At 31.7% G+C, this 23,252-nt stretch overlaps 1 protein-coding gene across 1 annotated transcript in view; it reads left to right on the top strand.

Annotated features, from left to right (window-relative positions):
* Positions 1-23,252, top strand: part of LOC129907328 (zinc finger protein 91-like) — a 75,667-nt gene that overhangs the window by 48,539 nt on the left and 3,876 nt on the right. The window contains exons 9-10 of the mRNA XM_055983471.1: positions 7,975-8,164; positions 10,898-11,988. Coding sequence (XP_055839446.1) covers positions 7,975-8,164; positions 10,898-11,988 — 1,281 coding nt within the window. The remainder of the gene's footprint in view (positions 1-7,974; positions 8,165-10,897; positions 11,989-23,252) is intronic.

The following is a 23,252-nucleotide window of genomic DNA, read 5'->3' as shown; positions in this document are numbered from 1 at the left end:
TAATCTTCATTTCGATCGATTTCGAAAACTTCGAAATTGCTTCTAACTGTCAAAACTGAAGGATCCTCCATTTTTATTTTGTTTCTAAAGTAAAATTACTGCTGCTTTTTCAATTGCAGATTCATTGAAAAAGGCCACAAATTCACGAACAGAAACATAGTGAATTGAATTCGATCAGAAAATCTAAATGAGTGAACAAATGCACAACACCTAGTTTCACTTTCGGCAAGTGAATACGCAAAAAGTGCAATGCTGAACGTGAAAGTCTCAAAAACTAATTCTGAATGAAATTCTTTTTGATGTTTAAGCCTAGTACGCTGCTGATGAGAAACGAAATTTTCCATACAAAATTTCGTTAACGAAATCTTGAACGAAATTAATTTTGTTTTGTTTTTGCTTTAAAACTTATTTTCGGATGTTTTTTCTCGAATTTTATTATTTATATTTCTATTATTTTTACTTTGCTATAATACCTTATTGAATTTTTTCGTCAACATGTCCGAGACTTCAAAATTTTTCGTTTCAGCAGCGTGCTAGGCTTTAATCCGAAATATACCTACTATATGTTTTTCGTAATATGTTGCTTTTTTAATCAAAATCAGAAACGCAAACTGGAATTTGCATAGAGAAACCACTTAGATTTTGAGATGTCAAATATTTCTATTTCCAATATCTTTGAGAAAAATAAGAAAAAAAGTAATTATACTCAAGACGATCAAATACGGCGTTTTTGAGCCCCCTGAGCCCCCCCTCAATACGCCACTGATATAGTAGTCTTTTGTATAATAGAAGTTGCATTTTATCGTAACAAAACAAATCTGATGTTTTGAAATACGAACACTATTTTTGCAAGCTTCACTTGTGAATGACAAATTAACATTGCGATAAATTTAAACAAGCTTATCGCAAACGGTGCGCTTAGGTCAACCGCTCCGGAAGACCATAATGTTATACCCGTGACACACTGCTAGTATAGATACCATGGTATGAATTTATACCACATGTGTGTCAGAGAATACCATGCTAATACAATACAAATACCATGGTAAAGATACTTGGGTTTTTAGCGTATAGTATCTATACTAAACATGTGTCCCTGAGTGTAACAGTAATCATATTGGCGGATCGCTTAGATTACACCACACCGCACAGTGGTCGATTTTGAGTCACTAGGTGGACTTAATTCTTTTGTATGTCTTATTGGCTTTAAATATTATTTTGAATGTGAATACGTCTTACAAATCGATGAACCTTGGTCTCCCGTTCTTCCCGTGCCTGTTAGCAGTTTTTTCACCTTAGCTGCTATATTCTTTATCAATGTTTAGCTTTAACTATTACACTGGTTTACAAGGGTTTTGTTGCCGAAACAAAAATATACTTTTCTGAAGGTTTTCGGTGTCCTGAACTCTAATCCGAAGTTTAAAAAAAATTAATCAGCTCCCGTTTTTGAAATATTACCGTTAGAAGATGCAAAAAAAAGTTTTTTTTTGTACTTCGGGCCTTATTCTTTTATATAAGGAAAATTGTTTGAACGTATTTAGTAACGGTTTCTATAAGAACTGTTTTCCATTTTTCAATGCCTGTTTAAATCTTTCGGACGTCTTTTTTATTGCCCGAGATATCTTTTATGGGAAAAAATATTTCTTTTTCCCAAATTTTTGACCGTTTTCGAGCCCTTTTGACCGTTTTTTATTTATATCTTTTTCGTTTTGATAGATATATTAATCAAATTAACAGGAAATATAAATAAAAGCCAGGACTATATTTGTGCAAAATTTCAATCATTTTCATAGTCATATTTTTGAGATAACGGTAAAAAGATGGTCTTTTTTTTGACACGAAATATCTTTTTACATAGAGCATTTATAAATTTGATTTATTTTTATATTGAAAAGAGATAATATAACCTTTCATTTCATATATCACACATAACAATTCATGCTCTACAAGCTAGACAATCTTGAACAATGTCCTTCCGTAAAAAAAATGGTCACCTTAAAAAGAGCGGATTGGTACCTAAAAGAGACGAAAAAAATAGTTTGCGGCAGTTTTCGGCACTTAATTTTAGCATCAAATTAAAGGTAATGATTCAAACTACAAAATATAAAAAATTCACGATGGCACTCTTCGGCACTTTTTTTTTAATCGTTTTTTAAAACAAACATCTGAAAACTATCAAAAAAATGCCTTACAACATTCAGTTAAAAGAAATAGAGTCCGACTTTTTTTACAAAAAAAAACAAATTGAATTTAAAAATACATATCACTAGCATTTTCTGACATTTTTTTGTTCAACTCAATTACTCTTTTTTTATCATAAACTATCACTTTGTAAACACTTGTTAACTCTCGGACGTTAAAATAGAGAGTGAGCAAATCATGAATGATGACATTGAGATGCTTCCCATGAATAAAATAACGGAATCAAAAAATTATTTTCGTTGTTTTTTGTTGTTTAAGAATATTTACTTTCGGCCTAACGGTATTTTTTATGTTGACAACAACTTTTTTTTTTCGACTTTTGACCAGCTACGATGTACTGAATCGACCAGTGTGCACCGCAATTGGTGTACGAAAATAATTTCTAGACCTCTTTTCCCTTCTGATTTGTATGGTAGGACCGTAGCATTCTTAACAATGACTCAACTCTTCTATACTGACGGTTTAAAAACCAATGAAGGTGTAGGAAGTGGTATATTTACGGAAATACTGAATCACAGTTTTCTTCCACCTACCAGACCAGTCCAGCTGAAATTCTGGCGATTAAGAAAGTTCTATCTTAGCCCAGAGAAAACATAATATCCAATATAGATATTCAAATCTTTTCGGACAGCTCTCTCTATTAGAAGAAACTCCATTTAGGAGAATTCTTCTACGAAAACACTAGAGATCTAGTGAAAACGTACTTTAAAAATATATCCATATTCATTAGAAGCTTTGAGTGGTTCGACTAGTCAGTTCCTACCTTGCTAGTCTTTTCTGTCATCACAATGAAAATGGACCCATAAGGGTATAAGTGAGTCAGGTCTTTGACAAACTAGCAACGAAATAAAATCTTAGAATCCAGTTTTTACCCACTTCCAATTATCGTATCGAACTGAAACATTGTACATTTAGCTATGGACAAAGAAATAGCGCATCTTTGTTTGTTCTTACAAAAATTGTATTTATTTGGTACCTTGAATATTATAATTTTCTTTAAAAGGGGTTTTTGTATAGCTTTTTCATACTTGCGGTTATGCTGTCTATGTAGTCACTTTACATTGAAGGTTTTTGAATGTGTGGTAGGCTAGAGTTATAGCTATTTCACAGGAACCAACCCGATCATCAGACTCCTTTAATGGTGCTATTTCGCTTTATGTTCAGGCAACTTGAATAATTTCTATGCCCGAGGACATGTATTAGCTTATGAGGATTTATAAACTTAAAAATTAGGAATTATTTCATTCCAATTCAATTTTTAAAAATTAGAATAAGTAGAGATTACATATTTTCTTGTGTACAAAGAATCATTTCTAAGCAAAAATTCTTACAATTTCAAATAAATTCAGTTTGAATTTTTGAATTTTGCCTGCCCATCTGAACCTAAATACATTGGAGCTTTTAGCTTAAAAGCCGTGTTGGTTCTTCTACAGCTTCTTAAATTATATAAGCGGCATAAACCATTCTTCAAACAATTCCAAATATGCACTTGATTTCAGGAGCCTTTTCTGAAAAAACAAAAAAAAAAAATTAAATTAAATACTGAAGCAACAAAGAGACTCAACTTCTTTTTCCTTTAGATTTAAAACGTTTTTGGGTACTATTATTATGTCAGTAATTTGAATAAATTCGTGTTGAAGGCAAATTCTGGACCACTATGCGTCATAAGCACGACATTTTGAAACCTTTAATGTATGTTTTTAGTTGTTAAACAAGAACATCCTGAAGAAACAGAATTAGAATCAAAAGAAATACCATTAACTGAGCCAGTTGATAGTCTGATCAAGTCTGACAAAGAAAATGATATCACAAACTCTGATGAATCTGAGCCAGAAGAGCTCGTCGTCAAACTTAGTCCTCGTTCTATAAAAAAGAACGACGATGAAAAAGATGAAAGTAGTGGTAATGAATCCAACTGGAATGATGGTTCCCATAACCAAGACAACGAGATGCAGCAAAACGACACTGATTCTGATTCTGGGAGTGACTATGCAGCTTCAAAGAAAAAAACAAAAAAAATTACACGTTCATACAATGTCAGTGAGTTGCGTAAAAAAGGAATCCCTCAAAGAGAATTTGATGGTTTTATTAAGAAAAATATGGAACTAGTATGCAGTGTTTGTAACAAACACCTCGACAATTTCTTCTTCCTTAAGGAGCACTTTAGAAAAGCCCACAAACAAGATGGCTATGTTACCTGCTGCGATAAACAATTTACCAGTCGGTTTTCCCTAGTTCATCATTTATTCCTGCATCAAGATCCAGATTTATTTAAATGTTCCCTATGCAGTCGAGTATTGGCCAATAAGAGATCTTTTGAATATCACATGAGATGTCATGAGGCAGCTAAAGCACCACCAACTCATAAATGTGAAAAATGCAAGAAATTCTTTCCTAGTCTACCCAGATTAGAAAAACATTTGAAAACACATGTTAGAAAAAAAAGTGAATCAATATGTGATCAATGTGGTAAAGTTTATAATAGCGCGGCATCATTAAAATGCCATCAGAATCGTGATCATTTGGGTATAGTTAAGCCTAAGGAGCGCGTACAATGCACGCAATGTGGGGTTTACTTGTCAGATTCATATTCATTAAAATTTCATATAAAACACTTGCATCCAGAAGAGAAAGTTATACAATCGTGTCATATTTGTGGGCATGTTTCGGCGACTGCGTATGGACTGAAGAGGCACATACAATATATGCATACAATGGAGCGGGTACATAAGTGTAACATATGTGAGGATAAGGCATTCAAAACTGCACAGAGACTCAGGGTAAGGATATTTGATTTTTTTTTCTTTATTGCCGAATTTTACTTGACTTAAAAAAAAAAATATTTTATATTAGGCAAATAGTGTTGTCTTAAACTGAGTTATTTATAAAAAAAATTTAAAAATGTTATATCGCTCTAAAAAAATCTTCTTAAGAATTTTAATCAACCAAAAAAAGAACGCTATTTTAATTAAACGCATGATAGCTTCGAATAAACCAACTTTCTTAGGTCTAAGCCTCTTAACGGGACTGGAATAATGTTGTAGCGTCAAAAAGTTTTATAGTATTAAAATATATATTATAATGGTTTGAAGCCAAAAAAACAACAGACAGAATGACAAAAACAACTTTTTCAACATCTCCATTTGCTTAAAACCTCGAGCATTTGAACTTGTGTAAAGGTTTTTCAATATTAGTAATGGTTTGGTTCAAAAATATTTTTCATGGTCGGTGCACAAAGAGCTATTTCTGAGGTTTTAAAAATATTCTTAATAAATAATTCGCGTTCGGGAGAAGGGCTCCCAATCAAAAAGTTTTGTGAAATTATTCGCTTTTTCATCATTATTAACGGAAAGGGAATAAAAATAAAACAAAAAAGGAATGATATTCTTGGAATTTTTCGATTCGGAGTCCTTTTTCAAAAAACATTTCCCCGAGAGTTTTAATTCCGAATCCTGTTGAATGTCTGAAAACAAGAATTTTAAAGCATTCAAATTCATTGTTTGAATTTTCGAGCATTTTTCAATAAAAACCGGAAAAATAATTTAAAGAGAACGATTTAAAAATCCATACCATAACATTGATATTAAAATTTTCAATACATGTTATTTTTTTTATTTGAATTTTTTTCTTTTAACGTGTCTGTAATTTTTTTGAAATTTTATAACGACGAAAAATCTTTTTAATTTTATAAATAAAATTTGAAATATTTACTTGCGATATACAGGGTGTCCCAAAAGTATTGGATCAAATGAAATTTATGCTGATAGGCCAACTTAAGGCCTCTCAGAATTTGGTAACTTGTTCATCCCAAATCCTTAGGGTTTTCGATTAAAGGCAGTTCTTGTGAAATTTCGAAAAATGCAACAGTATTTTGCTTCAATTTCTTACTTTTATTTCCGAGCAACACGTCGAAAAAAATTGTATGGTGTGAAACTGGTTTATTATTTTGAAAACTTGTCCGGGATTTCAAAAAAAAAATAAGTTTCCAAAGTTGATTTTGGATCGAAAAATATTACAATTTAAATTCAACAAAATAGGGTTTTTCGATCTAACATCAACTTTAGAAACTTTTATACTTTTTTGAAAACTGCAATACCGGGACAAGTTTTCAAAATAATTTACCAGTGTCACACCATACAAATTTTTTTTCGGCGTGTTGCTCGAGACAATGGCCTAAATTCTCAAAAAGTAGTAACTACTTGTACTATTCTTGTTATGCGCAAAGTGTGTATAGAAGAAGCTTACACTTTACGAATTTTCTTGTAAAAACATTTATTAGTTATGTAATCCACTCCGTGTGTGTACAAAACTATACCAAAAAAAAACTTAAAATATAATTGCCCTTATTAAAAGACTATCGACTAAGTTATAGAGCACGGTGGTCTTGAAGATGCGGCAGGTTTAAAAAAAAATGGATCCCAAAAGTAATATTTTTTTAAAATTTGAATAACAAGGTACAAGTTTTTTCCAAGATTGAATGCTTTGCTTAGTTCTTATTCAAATCTTTAAAAATAGATGGAAAAAACTATACTAGTTTTTTCAAAAATGGAAAAAAAGATAGACACTTTTATATTTGTTTTATTTGTTCCTAAGGAAAAATTTGTGTAATGGTTATTTAATCAACAGATTCTAAGTTCTAAACATACTAAGCGTGACTCAGAATCAACCCCAAGAACGTAGTCGTATTTTGGCTCCTTTTTTGTTGTTGTTGTTTTGTTCGTTTTCGGTGTTTTTTAATGTTTTTTTGCCATTTTTAAAGTTTTGTATTTTTTTTTAATTTGTATTTTTTTAAAAGCTGTTTTTATTACGTTTTGCATATTTCAAGACTATTTTTAAAATGTAAAGAGTTATAGTGTTACGTATAACAGAAAAATATCCCACATTTTCATAGATTTCAGGACAGTTAAGGTCCTTAGAGACTACAAAACATTTTCTCGATTTTCTCTTGAATCCATGTTGATTTTTCGCTTTAATTTAAAAAAGATGATGTCCTGATTAGCAGCGTGACCTTTTTTCCATTTAATTTGAGACAATTTTTTTTTTTATTGAAAAAATTAAGAAAAAGCTTAAAAAAAATTCTGGAGAAAAGATACATCTTTCCTTGAATCTCAAAAACTAAACTAAAAAAAAATATTTTTTTCTAAAATCATGACTTTAAAATTAAATTTCTCAAGGACTATTTACTTATTCAACTTCAAATAAACATCAAATTCAAGTAGTATATTTAAGCTTTCCAAAAAGATATAGGACATTATAATGCGCTTTTGTTTGGGTCTCTAAGGGCCTGTAAATTAAATTTTTGATGTGCTCACTAAAACTTTATAAAGTCATGTCTTGTCGAGAATCCAGACAGAATTATGTTCTGTGATGAGTTTATGTTCAAAGTGTGAATTGTCTTAAAAGCTTGATAGATCTGGCAGCATTGTTTACTTAGAAAAAAAAAATGGTGTGCATACGTCTTGAATTGAACTGTCAAAAAACATAACATCAACAAAATTAGTGCATTCTTTTATCTCAAAAGTTTATATATTTTTTTGTTTAAATTTTCTAAACAAAATTTTATATTTTAAACAAACCCAAAATGCTTTGCATACTGTGTATATCAGTAGCAGAGCAAATGTTTAATATATTTGATGAAAATGGCATCAATTTAAACATGAATAACATCATAACCAAGCATTTTTGGATGAAGGTAAAACCAACAAAAAAAAAAAAACAAGAAATCTAAATTGGAAATAAAAAGAAATTAACCCAAAAATTCATATTAATTAGCCAAGTGAAGAAGACATCAATGCAAAAGCTATTTGCTTCGAATGTTGGAAGACTTTAGAATCATTTCATAAATTCTATCAAACAATTGAAGATGCCCACACCAAACAGCTAACATGTCTTAAACATCCCATCGAAGAGAGTGATCATGAAATTGACCATTTCGAAGCACTTTCTGATTTTTTTAAACCAGGTAAATTATGGTCATTTGCGTTACACATAGGTCGATTTGCAAGATTTAGGCGGCGAAAATTATTTTATGTTGTATTTTGTCTTTAAACCATTTTCGGCGGTGTTGTGCCTCCTTCCATACCTACCAAAGGAAATCGTCGTGCGTTGAACTCAGCACACTTCAATTATAATGTTCACTTTGATTATCCATTCGGTATCATCTTTCGGATATTGTTTTGGGTCAATCAAAGTGCAATAAGACAATAATTGAATTGTGCTGACTTTTTAAAAGTGCCGACTATTATCCACTGAAGAAGTTAGGCTCGCGACTATCGAAATGACACGACAAGTTGAGTCTAATTTAAAACGTAGAGAAGAGTAGTTTGTCTTTAAATTTAATCAATGCGAAATCCCAAGGTATAACTTTTTATGTTATAACAGTTTCATTCGTTTAAATACAGTCTTTTTTCAATCATTAAAAAATGTTTGGTCTTACAGGACTTCAACGAATTTTATTCATAAAAATGATGTTTTTTTTTAAGCATCAAACACTAGAAGCGAAACAATAATAAAACTGTTTAACATTTCTATTGAAAATTTAGTTTTTATTGATTAATATGCACTTTTGTACCATTTACATAGAAATACGTAGGTACTACCTCCAGCATGCTCGATTACTTCCGAGAGCCTATGGTGCAGTGAATCATAAAGTGAACCCAAATAGTCAAATGAGCTCTGTGCCCAAGATGAATTTATGGCTTCATTTAAGTCCTCTTTCTTGTCAAACTGCCTTCCTCTTTCGTAAACTTTCCGCGTAAGCCAACCCCAAACGTTTTCCATAATATTCAAATCAGGCCAGGTGAAAAGCCTTGTATCCAAGGTTATTTCCTCCTTTCTTACGTCCAAATTGAACTTCTTTTCATCAGAAAAGGCGACCTGATGCCATTCTCTATCGCACCTGATTTTTTACTTTGCAAAATTAAGCCACTGATTTCTACTAGCTTCATTTAGTGGTTGTTTCTTTTTAATTTTCAAATATTTTAAATGTGAGGCTTGCCTAATAATCCGATAAACTGTTGATTTGCTTGCATTAACTCCAGTCCTACCTTTGATTTTGAAAACTGATAAGGTTGAATTGGATGCTAACCGTCGATCTTGAGGTGTTGTAGCCGTTTTAACTCGTTTTTTTATAGTTTTTTTTCCATAGTTTTCCTTGTTTCTAAGGTTGTTGCAGACTACAGTATGGCTTCGACTTGTTTCCTATATAACGGCTACTGCTATCGTCATGATAGGTCCGAATTTAAGCATTTTCTTCAATTGTAAGTTAACTTCCTTTTGGCATAGTTTTTAAATTGGTGATAAAATGTTTTTACCCTTGATTATTTGACTTTTTGCATCTAACTTTAAATTATTTTCTAAGCTGCTAGATCGTTTTTCAAACGCAAATTTTGTGAATAAGATTCTTAAAAGTGCTGCAACATTTACATATTATTTTTTAAGAAAACTTAAAATTCTTCTTGGAACTTTAAAAACATATTTTTCTCAATAAATTCCATGTTAATTTTGTTTTTTTTTTTTATTTTAAAAAGGAAAAGAGAAATCTTAAAAAGATGTTCAAAAAGGGAATGACACGCAGTGCATTATGCATACAGTTGTGAACACGAAAATAGCAGTGCTTACACAATTTTCATAAAAAGTTAAATATTTTTAAAGTGCTGCTTTGCAAAAAATTTTAAAATTATATTTTGCATTGGGCGGGGCCTCAGTTATCATATCCAAGGTTTTCAAATTTTTAAGTATGCTCATCACTGTCTTATAAGGCATTTATTGAAACATTCTAATTTATGCCCGAACATTGAAATAGCAGTTTCCAAATGTAACTTTTATAAATTTTTTATGGTTGGTAAACGTTTTTTCAAAGTATTATTGCTTCTAAAAGCCTAAATTGGCATTGTCAAAAGTTGTCAGAAGGCATTGTTCCGAAAAGTTCATGAAGTTCAATAAAAAAAAACTTTACTAAGAGGAAAAAACTTACCAGTTCATCTGAGATATCGTAAAATAACCCGTTGAAATGGTGAGCAATACAGCAACATCTTAAATAGTAGCATTAGCTCGAAACACGTAATCTAAAAAGAATTAGGACTTAGCGAACTGATTGGTAAATTAGCTAATTGGCAAACATCCATTGATAGGCTGCAATTACCAAAAAATTAACTACAAGTTTCTGTTAGCGCTATGGCATTAACAGAACATGTGCTGAAAGCTAAACTACTATCCTAAAGTCTGCTAAAAGCATCATTACTAACGAAAAAGCATGTAGGAAAATGAATTAAATTCGTACACGATTGGCCCAAGATGCAAGTGAGGAACTTTCTATGCACTAATGATACCAAAATATTTATTTTTGGGCGTAGGCACCATAACGAGAATGTCAAAAGACCCTTGAACACAAAAAAAAAACTATTTTGGTATCATTAGTGCAAAGAAAGTTCCTCACTAGTGTAGTGTTTTCAAAATGAAAAATTTGATGTTTGCTCTTTTCTAATAATTAGAAATGATTTTTTTTGAACATCAATCAAATTTCAAGTGTGAAAGCTTGGATCATACATTAGCATTGCTGACATTGTTCTTTTACTTTTTAATTTTTATTTACCATTACATACTTTGAAAAAATGACTTTTGGCCGCCTAAATATTTCAAATCGACCTATTTGTGCTGACCTTGGAGCTCTTGTAACCATTATACCTTTTTGTAGTTGTAAAAGTTGAAAGTTCTGATGATACAAAGGTTGAGTTGTTGCCAGAAGCCGCCGCCACAATAGAACCTCTAATCAGTATTCCCATTATTACTCCTGTGACAAAAGATGATGAATCCAATAAAAATGAATCCAACTCTGACTCTGAATCGGAAGTTCCCCTCGTCAAGTTAAGTAATCAAGAAAAGCCTGTGAAAGAGCAAAAAGATGAATCTCCTAGCGAAGATGAATCAGACTCAGAAAACGATGCGTCTCAAGATTACGGACATCAAGAAGTAAATTCCGATTCTGGCTCTGAATCTGATTCTGGAAGTGAATACAGTTCGCCCAAAAAGAAAGCAAAAGTGAAAACAACTGCAACTCGTCGTACAAATAAAAAACTTATGCCATGTAAAGAATTTGATAGTTTTATCAAACAAAACATGGAACTTGCATGCGACATTTGTAAGAAGCCAGTTGAGAATTTTCTCGGCCTCAAAGACCACTTCAAAAAGGTTCACAAAAAAGACCCATATGTCATTTGTTGCGACAAACCATGGCCAAGTCGTTTTTCTTTGGTCCATCACTTGCTTTTGCATAAGAATCCAGATTTGTACAAGTGTCAAAAATGTGGACGTGTTTTGGCCAACAAAAAGAGCTTCAACAATCACACTCAATCGCATATTACCCAAGAACGAACTCACAAGTGCCCCAAATGTCCGAAAATGTTTTCGTCAACTGTCAAATTGGATAAACATATTCAAACACACGTTAAACCACGCATTGATCAAATATGTGAACAATGTGGTAAGGTTTGCCACAGCAAACAAAGTTTGAATGCTCATCAGAAGCGAGAACATTTGGGTTTTGTAAAGCAGCGGGTACAGTGTCCAAAATGTGGAACTTATTTGTCAGATTCATCAACTTTACACACTCATATGAAATATCAACATCCGAAAGTTGAAGTTTTGAATGTTTGTAAGATATGTGGAAAGATTTCATCTACTGGTTATGGATTGAAGCGACACATGCAATATATGCATTCAATGGAACGAGTACATAAGTGTAATATTTGTGAAGATAAGGCTTTTAAGACGGCACAGCGATTGAGGGTAAGTAGATATATGTATTAACAAAAAATTGCAATAAAATTGATGGTTATTGCAACATTGAGGGAGAAAAAAATTATAAAGATCAATAGGTACCTATTGAATATTTACTGTTTGAACTATCGGTTAAATTTTATCAATAATGTGACCAAAACGTTTACATACGTATTGAAGCATAATTCTAGACTAATCAATTTGTTAATTGAAGATTTAGATATGAATAGTTTTGTGTGTTTGCATGGAATCACACAAAAAAAATTTTAATTCAAAATGATTCTGCAGATGCAGAAATTAGTTGTATCACGAAGAGTTTAAACGATAAACATTTGTATGATACAACATTTCATGTCAACATTTTTCTTTTGCTAGAGTCTTGATTTTCCAGTAATCGTCAATTCTCTATAATTCACCTGCGACGGAAAAAAATATTCCTCGGAGTTATGAAGGGCCAAATTCCACATACTAACTGCTAATTAAATTTAAAAAAATCTCTAAAATATGTAAATTGGATAATTGAATTATATGATTTATTAATTTATATTGATGCAATTAACAGATGTAACCAAACTTTTTCGAAGTGGTACAACTGAGTTAGAAGTTACGTTGTAATGATTGTTTTTTTTTACGCTGAGACTTCAATTTCCTTCTTCACCACACAGCTGAGTAATTCAGCCTAGACGCAGTAACTCTTAGAAAACTTGATACCCAGTTTTATGGCGAGATTTTTATCATGACTTAAAGCAAACAAATTGAATTTTTAAAGTTTTTTTTATGACCTGTAGTCCAAACAAAAACAGTTTGGCTCATCAGTTAAATGCTGTTGTACCTTTTATAAGACGCAAAATTTTCGTGGCATCTAACTGATGAGCCCAACTGTTGTACCTGGACGAAACGTATTTTGGACTACAGGTCATAAAAAACTTTTTAAATTGAATTTTATTCATTAATTCCACAAAACATAAACAAAAATTATGAATTTATGTATTTTAATTTTTTAGTTTAATGTTTTCTTTCTTTGTATGCAAACAAATTGTCTCAATTAATATCACCGATTTCTTATTAGAAAGTTTTTACGTATCAGCAAACCGACTTTTATTTTGTAATATACTACCTAAGGCCCTTTATCTTTCATTCTTTACATAAATGATTAACTAGCCATTTTTTAAATACTGTGTTTGTTTAATGTACACAGGTGTTTTAAAAAATTTGTCTAGATGTATTGTCTGTGGACTGTTTTTATCTGATATTTTATAATCAAAACATTTTAAACTAGTGTGATATAAATGTGCTCATGATTCTAAGTCACTTTTTGCATTGTTTGAAGAAAAAATTACAAAATAATTTTCTTATAATGATTTAATTATATTTCTTTTATGAAATCATTAGAGGAGCAATAAAGAAGTTTATTTACTGCAATTTCGCTTTCAAATAAACTTTACCCCTTAAATAATAATTATTTTCAGGCTAGATTTGATGCCATTTTTAGGAGTGACTTAGTCCACTTTCATAATTAAGGGCACAAATAATCTTCAGTTAAATTTTTCACAATGTAAGTTTTTAGTGCAACAAGGTCAACTTTGCATATGCGCAAATAGCCGGCTTTATGGGGTTGTGTGTTTCCGCTCATCTTACTAACATTGAAATAACTCATTACAAATTCGTAATTTGTATGTGAAATGGTCTTATTTGCTCTAATCGAAATATTGGGTTATACGACGGAAAAAAGTATGTAAATGCTTTTACTTGAAAAATTGTAAAGTATTAACTTTTTTATACGCATTTTGTGAATATCAAACCTAAATTATTCTTATTCAGCCCTATCGTGAGTTTCACGTGGTATAATTTCCACCCGGAAGGGAATTTACACTTTCCACTTAACTAGTTTCTTGTTCGGCACCAAAATTTAAGTGAGAGAGAGCTGTCAACTATCTCGCATATTATCTGAAACAAAGTTGAAAATACCGGGAGATGTCCGAACGTGAACAACTTTTCACCCGGAACTCACAAAAGGGGAATAGTGAAATTAAATTTTTCCAGTCGGAATCCTCTTCACATGAAACTCACGATAGGGCTGATTAATTTCCTATTGCTATTATTTGCTAATTTGTATGCATACGTGCCATTGGCTACGTTCGGTAATTCTCAAATTGAGCAAAGTGGTCGAGAAGCATTTTGAATCGAAACTAAATTCATATCATACAAAATAAATGGATTTCATTTCCATTCGCTGTTTTTCAATAACCCATGACACTGCTATTATAGATACCATCGTACAGTAAAACCCGCTTAAGAGAAAAACCCGATTATCTGAAACACTTGTCATCCTCGAAAATCTTTTTTCATTTAAAGGAGGTTCGTTTAAGAGAAAAAAACCGCTTAAGTGAAAGAGAAATTGTGTATGCCTGCGATTATTTCTGTACAAGGCATTAGGTGTGTTTTTTATTACCACCGGTCCTAACTGGACAAAAAAACGCCTCGGGGCTTAACCTGAAACTTGGCAGCACTGTATATTGAATGTTCCGAAAACAGCTGACACAACAAAAATTTAGAGTTGTCATATTTTTCGCTTTCGTCATTTTCTTGTATTTTGCATGTATGTTTTACAAAGAGATACAAAAATGTATGCTAGCAAAACTATTTTAATACATTTTGTCCTTCCAAACGTGAGTTTTCACGTTTTTAAACAAATTCTAAACAATTTATGAAAAAATTAGTTTGGTAGCACAGATTTAAAACTCTTCAAAAAGTTAAGCCCAGAGAAATCTCCGGGCTAAACAACTAAGCCCAAGGGGCTAAGGTGTTGTTGTATTTAACATGTAAATTGCTTAGCCCAGACTGCGTTTTTTTTTGTCAAGTTAAGACCGGTTGTAATAAAAAACACACCTATTCTTGTTCGCGAAAACAAGTGATTGATCAAGTGTATTTTATTTTATTCGAACAAAAAATTAAAAAATATTAGAATAAAAACATCAAAATAATTTCGTCGAAAAAACCGTGATCAGGAAAAAAGAATAAAACCAATCCAGTGAAACATGCATGAAAGCACGCTCAATGTAAATCCTTACATGAAAATTTGATAAAAAAAAATTAAAAAACTTAAATAAAATTTGGCATCACTAAAAAAAGTATTCCCCTACCAAGATTTTTTTTATTTTTTTGACAGCTCACAGAAATGTAAAAAGTCAAACAACACCGCCGCCGTATAAAAAAATTCTAAACAAAAAAAAAATTAATTTCTATCTTTTAAAATATTGCACAAAATAAGTTATTTAAAAATATTACCACAAATAGAAATGCTTTGTGTGTTGTGTGTGACAAATGCTGAAAATGTTATAAAAATATTCGAAGAAGAAGGAACATCGCTCAACATAAATGGAATTATCATAAAACATTTTTGGCTTCAGGTAAACAAATCAATTAAAGAAAAAAACAAAATTATAATGAAAAAATCCAATTTTCATCACAGCCAAATGAAAATGATCCAAATGGAAAATTAATATGCACATCCTGCTGGTCGGAATTGAGTTCCTTTCATGAATTCTATGTGCAAATTGAGGAAGCTCATGTCAGATATCTAAAAGCAATTGAAACTGATAAGGAACTGAAATTGGAACAAAATGCATTTAATCAATTGGCGACTAGTCAAAATGTTGTTACTCCTGCTGTTGGAAATGCTTCGGAGTTTTTGGATGAAGGTAGGAATGATCCAAGGCCAAAGTGATGAGAGAAGTTCATAGTTTAAGGATGCGAAAGAACAAGTGTTTTTTTCGATGAGTTCCTCCCAGTTCTAATTTGACTCATTTTGTAAACTTTATTTACATTTACATCTGACGACTGTCACGTGCCGGCTCTGCAGTTAACTACCTATTCCTCTGTGCCATGTCCATCTGCATTTTGTAAACTTATTTATGGTGTTCGCTGAACTAGAAAGTCAGGGAACACAGTTTTGGTCAGGGAAAGTTAAGCATTTTGGAAAGCGTTCAAGGATTTTTTTTCTGTATCGTAAACTCTCACATAAGGATTTATGTAGAACATAAATGCTTAAGTTTCCATTCAGCAAATGGCTCTTAAATACTTAAGTAGAACATAAGGTCTTATTCCCTACTTTTTCCTCTGTGTAAACTGTCACATAAGCTTAGAACTTAGACCCGTTTGCTGATCAAAACTTTAGCATTTAAGTTCTACATATATCCTTATGTGACAGTTTACGCAGACGAAAAAGTAAGGAATAAGAGTTTATGTTCTACATACATTATTTATGTTTCGATTCAGCAAATGGCCCTTGAATCCCTAAGTTTCGTTTCATCAAACAGCTCTTTATAAAGTTGCTCAAAAAAAAGGACAAATGGATTTTGTTACTTAAATGAAATGAAAGACATTGTCTGTAATCGAGATTTATTTCACTAAAGCTCAAATGAGATAATTTTGCAAAATTATCTCATTTCGAATGTCAAATCATTAAAAAAAATTATTTGAAATTTGAACTGACATAATTTGCGAAATTATCTTATTTGGGCTGTAGTGAAAAACATGCTTTTAGAGAGCGAATTTGTGGGTTTTGTAAAATCCAAAGATAACTTAAAACACTTTTCGAACTGGATCCGATTTTTAAACAAACATAAACTTCTTCCAATGTCTATAGATAGTCCAAATGTTAATTTGTCATTTTGAAAAAAAAAAACTCAAGCAAGAGTGGAAATAGACGGACCAAGATGCCATGCAACTCCTTGATATTGGTTATTCATGGATCCATGAACTTTTTCCAAACACCACATTTTCTTAAGAATTGTTTTTTACGTTTTCAATGAAACACCTGCAACTAGAAGTTTATTTACATACATCCGAAACGGGGTGTACTAAATTTCTTTTGGAAAAAGATCTTCCAAAAACGCCGCCAATTGAAAACTCGAGGTCCAAGCTTACATTTTTGTATGCTATTCCATCGGAATTTGAACCTTATTTAACAAAACATCAAGGCGAAAAACATTTAGTATATACTAATACGCATTGTAAACAAAAATCATTTAAGATTGTACGAAAGAATTTCAACTATTAACGATTGATCTGTCTAATGTTTTCAATTTTTTGGAAGTAAAAAACGTTTAGAATAGTTTTAAGGCCAATAAGTTCATTACAAACAAAAAAATAAACTGTACTACAGGTTCCATGGTAACTCACGTTACATTCAGGAAAAATTTCCAATGCATACATAAATATATTTTTTGTCAATTTTAATATAAATTGATACAAAAATACTGTCCATGAATGTAACATTCCTATTACTTTTATAATAAAGTGAAACAATTTTGTTTATTTCAACCATTTACAAAAAAGAATAAAAGTCCTCACGTTACATAAATCGGGTACAAGTTTTAAGAGTCTGACAGTATGAAATTTTTCTGTAAAATATAGAATCTTAATTTATTTTTAATGATGTTTCCATACATACAAAATTACAAGCTTTAAAATTAGTGACAAAACCAAACATTTGTTCAATATTTCCAGTTAAAAATGGAAAACATTTAAGTAACTCACTTTGAATTAATTTAGTAACTCATGTTACCTGCGATTTGTGGTTGCAAAAGTAAAGAATAGATTTATTTTCACAAATGTAATCTTAAAAGCAAATATTAGATTCATCTTATTTTTTGTCGGCTTGTTTTCCATCACGTTCATGTTGAATTCTTCTGTAGTTGCCAAGCTTATTGTTTAAAAATGTTTTTAGATTATTTATACTCCCTGCATATAACAAAAAATCTTTTCATGCAACTTTCATAAAGAATTGCCGTTTGTAAATAGTGATTTGCTAATGGAAAAAGAAAAAAGTCTGCATAATTTATTCACATTTCGTGTCCACTTTTTCTTGGAATTACCCTACAAGAGAAATAGAAATTTTAAAATTTAAACTCGAATACCGCAAATTAATCTCCAAAACAGAAGAAAAAAGTTTGCTTAGGTAGGTACGCGTATGATCTCTTAGCGAACTAATCGAGTTTAAATCACAGAAATATTTTTAAAAGCAATAATCTTCACACAAAGAGACTTCTTAGCTACATTCATAATCTCTATGGCGAAAAAGTTTAAACGATTTAATAAAAGCTAACGCCGTTTTAGTAATTTACTAAGTTTAAAATCAGTCTGCGTTTTGAATTATTAACTTACTAAAATGGCTTTAGCATTTTAATAAATCGTTTAAAAAAATCGGGCAAAGAAACAACACGCAAATGTTACTACAAATTTTTACAAAGACTTTGTACCTTAAATTGGTGAGAGAAAAAGTCGGAATTTTATTTTGAAAAATAGTGGACACCATGAACAAGTGTTTTTATTTTTCATTTAAATACATTCGAATGTCCAAATCATCATTCTTGTGGAAGGAAACACTTGATTTTTTACATCCTTAACAGAAGAACTCTTTTGAACTCCTTTCACTCTGGCATTGTATTTGCCTTGTACTTGCTTTTTAATACTCAATGCAATGCAAAAAACATTCCTACAGATATTAAACTAGAAGTCAAAGAAGATGCCGAAGTTCGTCTTAATGTGGATGTATATCCTGATGCAGAACCGAACGAGAATCGAAATCCCTCCAGAACAGAATCCCAATCGGTTGACTTAGAAGCTCCCCCAGCAAGTTCTACAAGAAGTCGTAAATGTGTTGAGAAACAACCCGCTCAACATGATTCGTCCAGTGAAGATGAGAAAAAATTCGACGACATTGAACAATGTAATTCACCAAATTGGCAAAATGATGAAGACGACAACTCGGAAAACTCTGAAGAAGACAGTGACGACGAGGATAATACACCGCTAAAACCTAAAAAGCCAATTGAACCGTCGCCGAAGGAAGCCAAAAAACGTGGTCGACCGAGAAAAGGAGAATCCAGATCACCTCCCTGCAAGAAACCACGAAATTCTGGGGAGGCCAACTTGAAAAGAAAACGCATGCAAGAGTTTGATGACATCATTGCAAAAAATATGAAGCTAACTTGTGCCATATGTCAGGATATAATTTACTCTGACTTTGCTGCTCTAAAGAGACATTTTCGTTCTGCCCACAACGAATGTGGATATGTGGTTTGTTGTACGAAAAAGTTTCGCAAACGAGGTGTTCTCGTGGATCACATTTGTACTCATCAAAATCCAGAGTATTTTAAATGTGAACAATGTGGCAGAGTATTGGCTAATAGAAAAGGCCTGGACAGTCATATGCTAACTCATGATACAGAAAAGCAACGAATCTATCAATGTGATCAGTGTACATTTAGTTTTTACACTAGGCCGTTGCTGACGCGCCACTTGCAAACGCACATTTCTGAGCGAAACATTAAATGTCCTGATTGTGACAAATTGTAAGGATTTTCCTCATTTTGGGCGATCATAAATGTATTTATTGTCCCCTTTATCTGTTACAGCTTTTCAACACATGATATCTTACGTACTCATGTAAATAATGTTCACAATGCCGCTTATACTAGGATCTGTGATCAGTGTGGGAAATCTTTCCGTCGGCCGGATGCATTTCGACGTCATCAATTGGAACATGATGGCATAACACAGCCAATGGTTCCGTGTGAAAAGTGTAATGTTAAGTTGACTAGCAAATATGGATTGAAGCGACACATGGAATCAATGCATCCCGAACAAGATGTCAAGCATATATGCCAGGAGTGTGGTAAAGTTGCACCAAGTGCTGCTGCATTGCAACGTCATATTTCTTATATGCATAAAATGGAACGTAAATACAAGTGTCCAATGTGTGATAAAGCATTTAAAAAGACTGGCGGACTTAAGGTAGGTGAAATTGAGAATGGGAATGAATTTATACATTGTTTTGGGAGAATTTACTTGTTTAAAATCTCAGCAATAACTTTAGAGTTCGTTGTTTATGAGAAGTGTTATTTTGAAAGATTTGAAATTGTTTGAAAATATTGAACCTTTAAGAATCCTACCAAACATGACAATGCGATCTAAATGACGATGCTTGCATTATGTTTCTGTTTTTTTTTGTTTTACCGTTATCTTGTCTCATAAAAGTGTGAAAAACGCTTGAAAATCATTCCTTAAATTACGTATTCTGAAGTTTTAAATAAGTTAATATTTTTCATACTAACTTAAAAGTTTATTAATTTGCAATGTCAATATTTGGTTCAAAACCATTTATATCTTGATACCCTATCCGTTTTCGAGATATTAAATTTTAATTCTGGTGTAATTGTTTTTGGTAGCTAACTTTGTTTCTTTTTTTCGTGCTGATGAAAACTATTCTGAAGTAGTCCAGTAAAATTTCTCACGGCAACTAAGAGCGACTTTTTTTCAAAAACAATTTTTAAAGAATAAAAGGAGAAACAAAATACCAAAAATGTATGTCGTGGATTGCGTTCAAAAAGCAAAAATCCATACATCTCATAGTAACCGTGAGACATTTGGAAATCCTTGGGGGGCAACTCGGTAGGAAATCCAATTGGAACCAGTGACTGAAATAATAGGCCGCCAAAACAGAAAATCGAATTCATAAAAAAAAATTGAGGAGATTTTGTTTGTAATAAACGATGTTTTTAAAAAAATCGCATCAAATTATATATTTTTTGTTTCAAATTGAAATAAAATCGATACCTTCACGTAAGAATGTATTAAGCGACATTTCTAAAATTGTTCAGGAAACGCAAAAAACAAAATTATTCTGTGAGGGAATAAAATAAAAAAATAAAATAAAATAAAATAACATGAAATAAAATAAAATAACATGAAATAAAGTAAAATAAAACTAAATTAAATTAAGTTAAATTATGTAAATTAAATACAAATGTAAAAAAAATTGCATTAAAAAATGTTAATTTGCAAATTATAAATAGTAAAAATATTTGGCATTAAAAATAAAGTTTTATTGCAAAAAAAAATATTTCGTACAAAAATAAATTTGTTAGAAACTCGAAAAATACTATTTTAAAAAATATTGAATGCACAATGTTTGCATTAATTTTTTTTTTAATGTATGTATGTATTTTTTTTCAACAATTTTTTTTGTGCAAATTTTGTTTTACAAAAAACATTTATTTTAATGCAAATTTATTTTCAATGCAATTTTTGTTATTTGCAATAACATTTTTTGCGGATGTTTGTTTTGCATTGAAATTTGTTTGTAATGCAATTTTTCTTATTATTTCGTGAAATTTACTTCATACGATTTTAACAACAAAATAAATCGGCACTTACAAAAATCGTCTGATGTAAATCGCGTGTGTGTAATTATTTTGGCATCACTGATTTTACTTGATGCTGTCAATTTGTACACTGTCAAACAAAACGTCGTCGGTCAACAAAACTATTTATGACAAATAAAATTTTTTTTATCGAATGGAAAAATTAATAAATTGCATATAAATTTGTGTTAAATTTATAAATATTTTAAAAAATATATTTATTTTATACAAGTAAAAATGCTTTGCATTTTATGTGTAAATTTCCCTGATCAAATAATCGACATATTTAGTGACGAAGGATTTGCTCTAAATGTTTGCAGTGTAATTGGCAAACATTTTTGGATGCAGGTAAACACAATGAATAAAACAAAAATACGAACAAAATCTAATAAAATGTATACAAAATTTTCTAATTTAAACAACAATTCAACAAAAAAACAGCCAAATAAAAATGATGCAAATGCAAGATACATTTGTGGATCCTGTTGGAATGCTTTGCATTCATTTCACAAATTCTACAAACAAATTGAAGAGGCGCACTTGTCTTTGCTTAGTGCGACAACTATTCCAGAGGAAGACTTGAAGCCATGTGATCAGCTTCCTGTTGAATTGGAAGTTCGTTTAATTGATAAATATCATGCCAATGGAGAGTATTCAAATACAGGTAACAGACAGAAGAGAGAAATAAAAGATGGTTGATGCCTGTCTTGTTTGTTCAAAATGATCTGATGATTGAATCAAGTGTGTTTGCCTTGCTACCGTTTAGAAACAAACATTAATATGGTCTATACACTAAATTCAAATTTTTTTTATCTATTTAGGACTTAATTTTTCAAAAATTTTATTAAATTGGCATAGATACGTTTCAAAGAAACTTCAAAATACGTTTTCAACGACTACTGGAGGATATTGATTGGTCAGCTTCTCAGCTAGTCTCCTCAGCTTCTTATATAAAGTTCAGAACAAAAAAAAAAAAGCTATTTTTAGAATCAATTTTTCATAATTCTGTGCTTATGATTTCAGGCACAATTTGAAAGTTTCATTTCAAAATTGAACCCTGTTTTTCTTTTTTTATTTTAAATTAAGGGGCCAATTCATCAATGCAAGATTGAGGGATTTTTCCCATTTTTCGGTTTTTTTTTTAACAGTCACCTCAAAACTTTCGCATTTTGATTGATTGATTGATATTTGGGGTGTAAGATGTACTGCGACCTGTAAGATCTATTGTACCCCCCTTTTAAGCTAAATGAGTTATAGCTCCTCCTCTAACCTAATTCCTTTCATGAAATTGATTATTTGGGGTATTTTCAAAGATTGCAATTTATCCTCTTCGACTTGGTAGCGACCCATGTGTTTAAATCTTTGGTGTATTAGTGCATTGCAACTACCCAGGATGTGGTCTGGTGTTTCTTCTTTTTCGCTACAGAATCTACATGTTGCACTATTTACTAAGCCCAAAATATGTAGGTGCCTTCTTAACTTACAGTGGCCCGTGAGGAGCCCAGTGATTAACCTGAGATTGTTCCTACTTAGACTAATACATGATTTGAAACGCTCTCGGTTGTAGTTCCCGAGGAGCATTTTCGCTTGTCTCAGTTTTGGTAGCTCTGCCCAGTTTTTTGTTCTCCTGGACTCCTCATCTAGTTTTATTTTATTTTTAATGACATTTTCTCCTATTCCGCAATACGGTTCGGGTCCCATTAAAGGGGAATTTGCTCCCGTTTTTGCTAAGGAGTCCGCATCCTCGTTACCCTGGACACCAACGTGTCCAGGTACCCAGTGGAGAGTGACTTTGTTTGTTTTGCCAAGTTCCTTAAGTTTTCCTATACACTCCAATACTAGCTTGATTTCGTAGGATTTAAGTGCTCTTAGGGCAGCTTGACTATCAGACATAATGGCAATGTTTTTATTCCGGTGATTTAATTCGAGGTTTATTTCTGCACATTTTACAATGGCATTTACCTCAGCTTGAAAGATACTTGGGGATTGACCCATAGGCACGGAGAGTTTGGTACTAGGCCCAAAGACGCCTGCCCCTGTACCTTCTGCTGTTCTCGACCCGAC

This window comes from Episyrphus balteatus, chromosome 1, assembly GCF_945859705.1.
Source record: "Episyrphus balteatus chromosome 1, idEpiBalt1.1, whole genome shotgun sequence".
Taxonomy (NCBI): Eukaryota; Metazoa; Arthropoda; class Insecta; order Diptera; family Syrphidae; genus Episyrphus; species Episyrphus balteatus.
The sequence above is the reverse complement of the archived record's forward strand: the minus strand, read 5'-3'. Positions and strand labels throughout refer to the sequence as shown.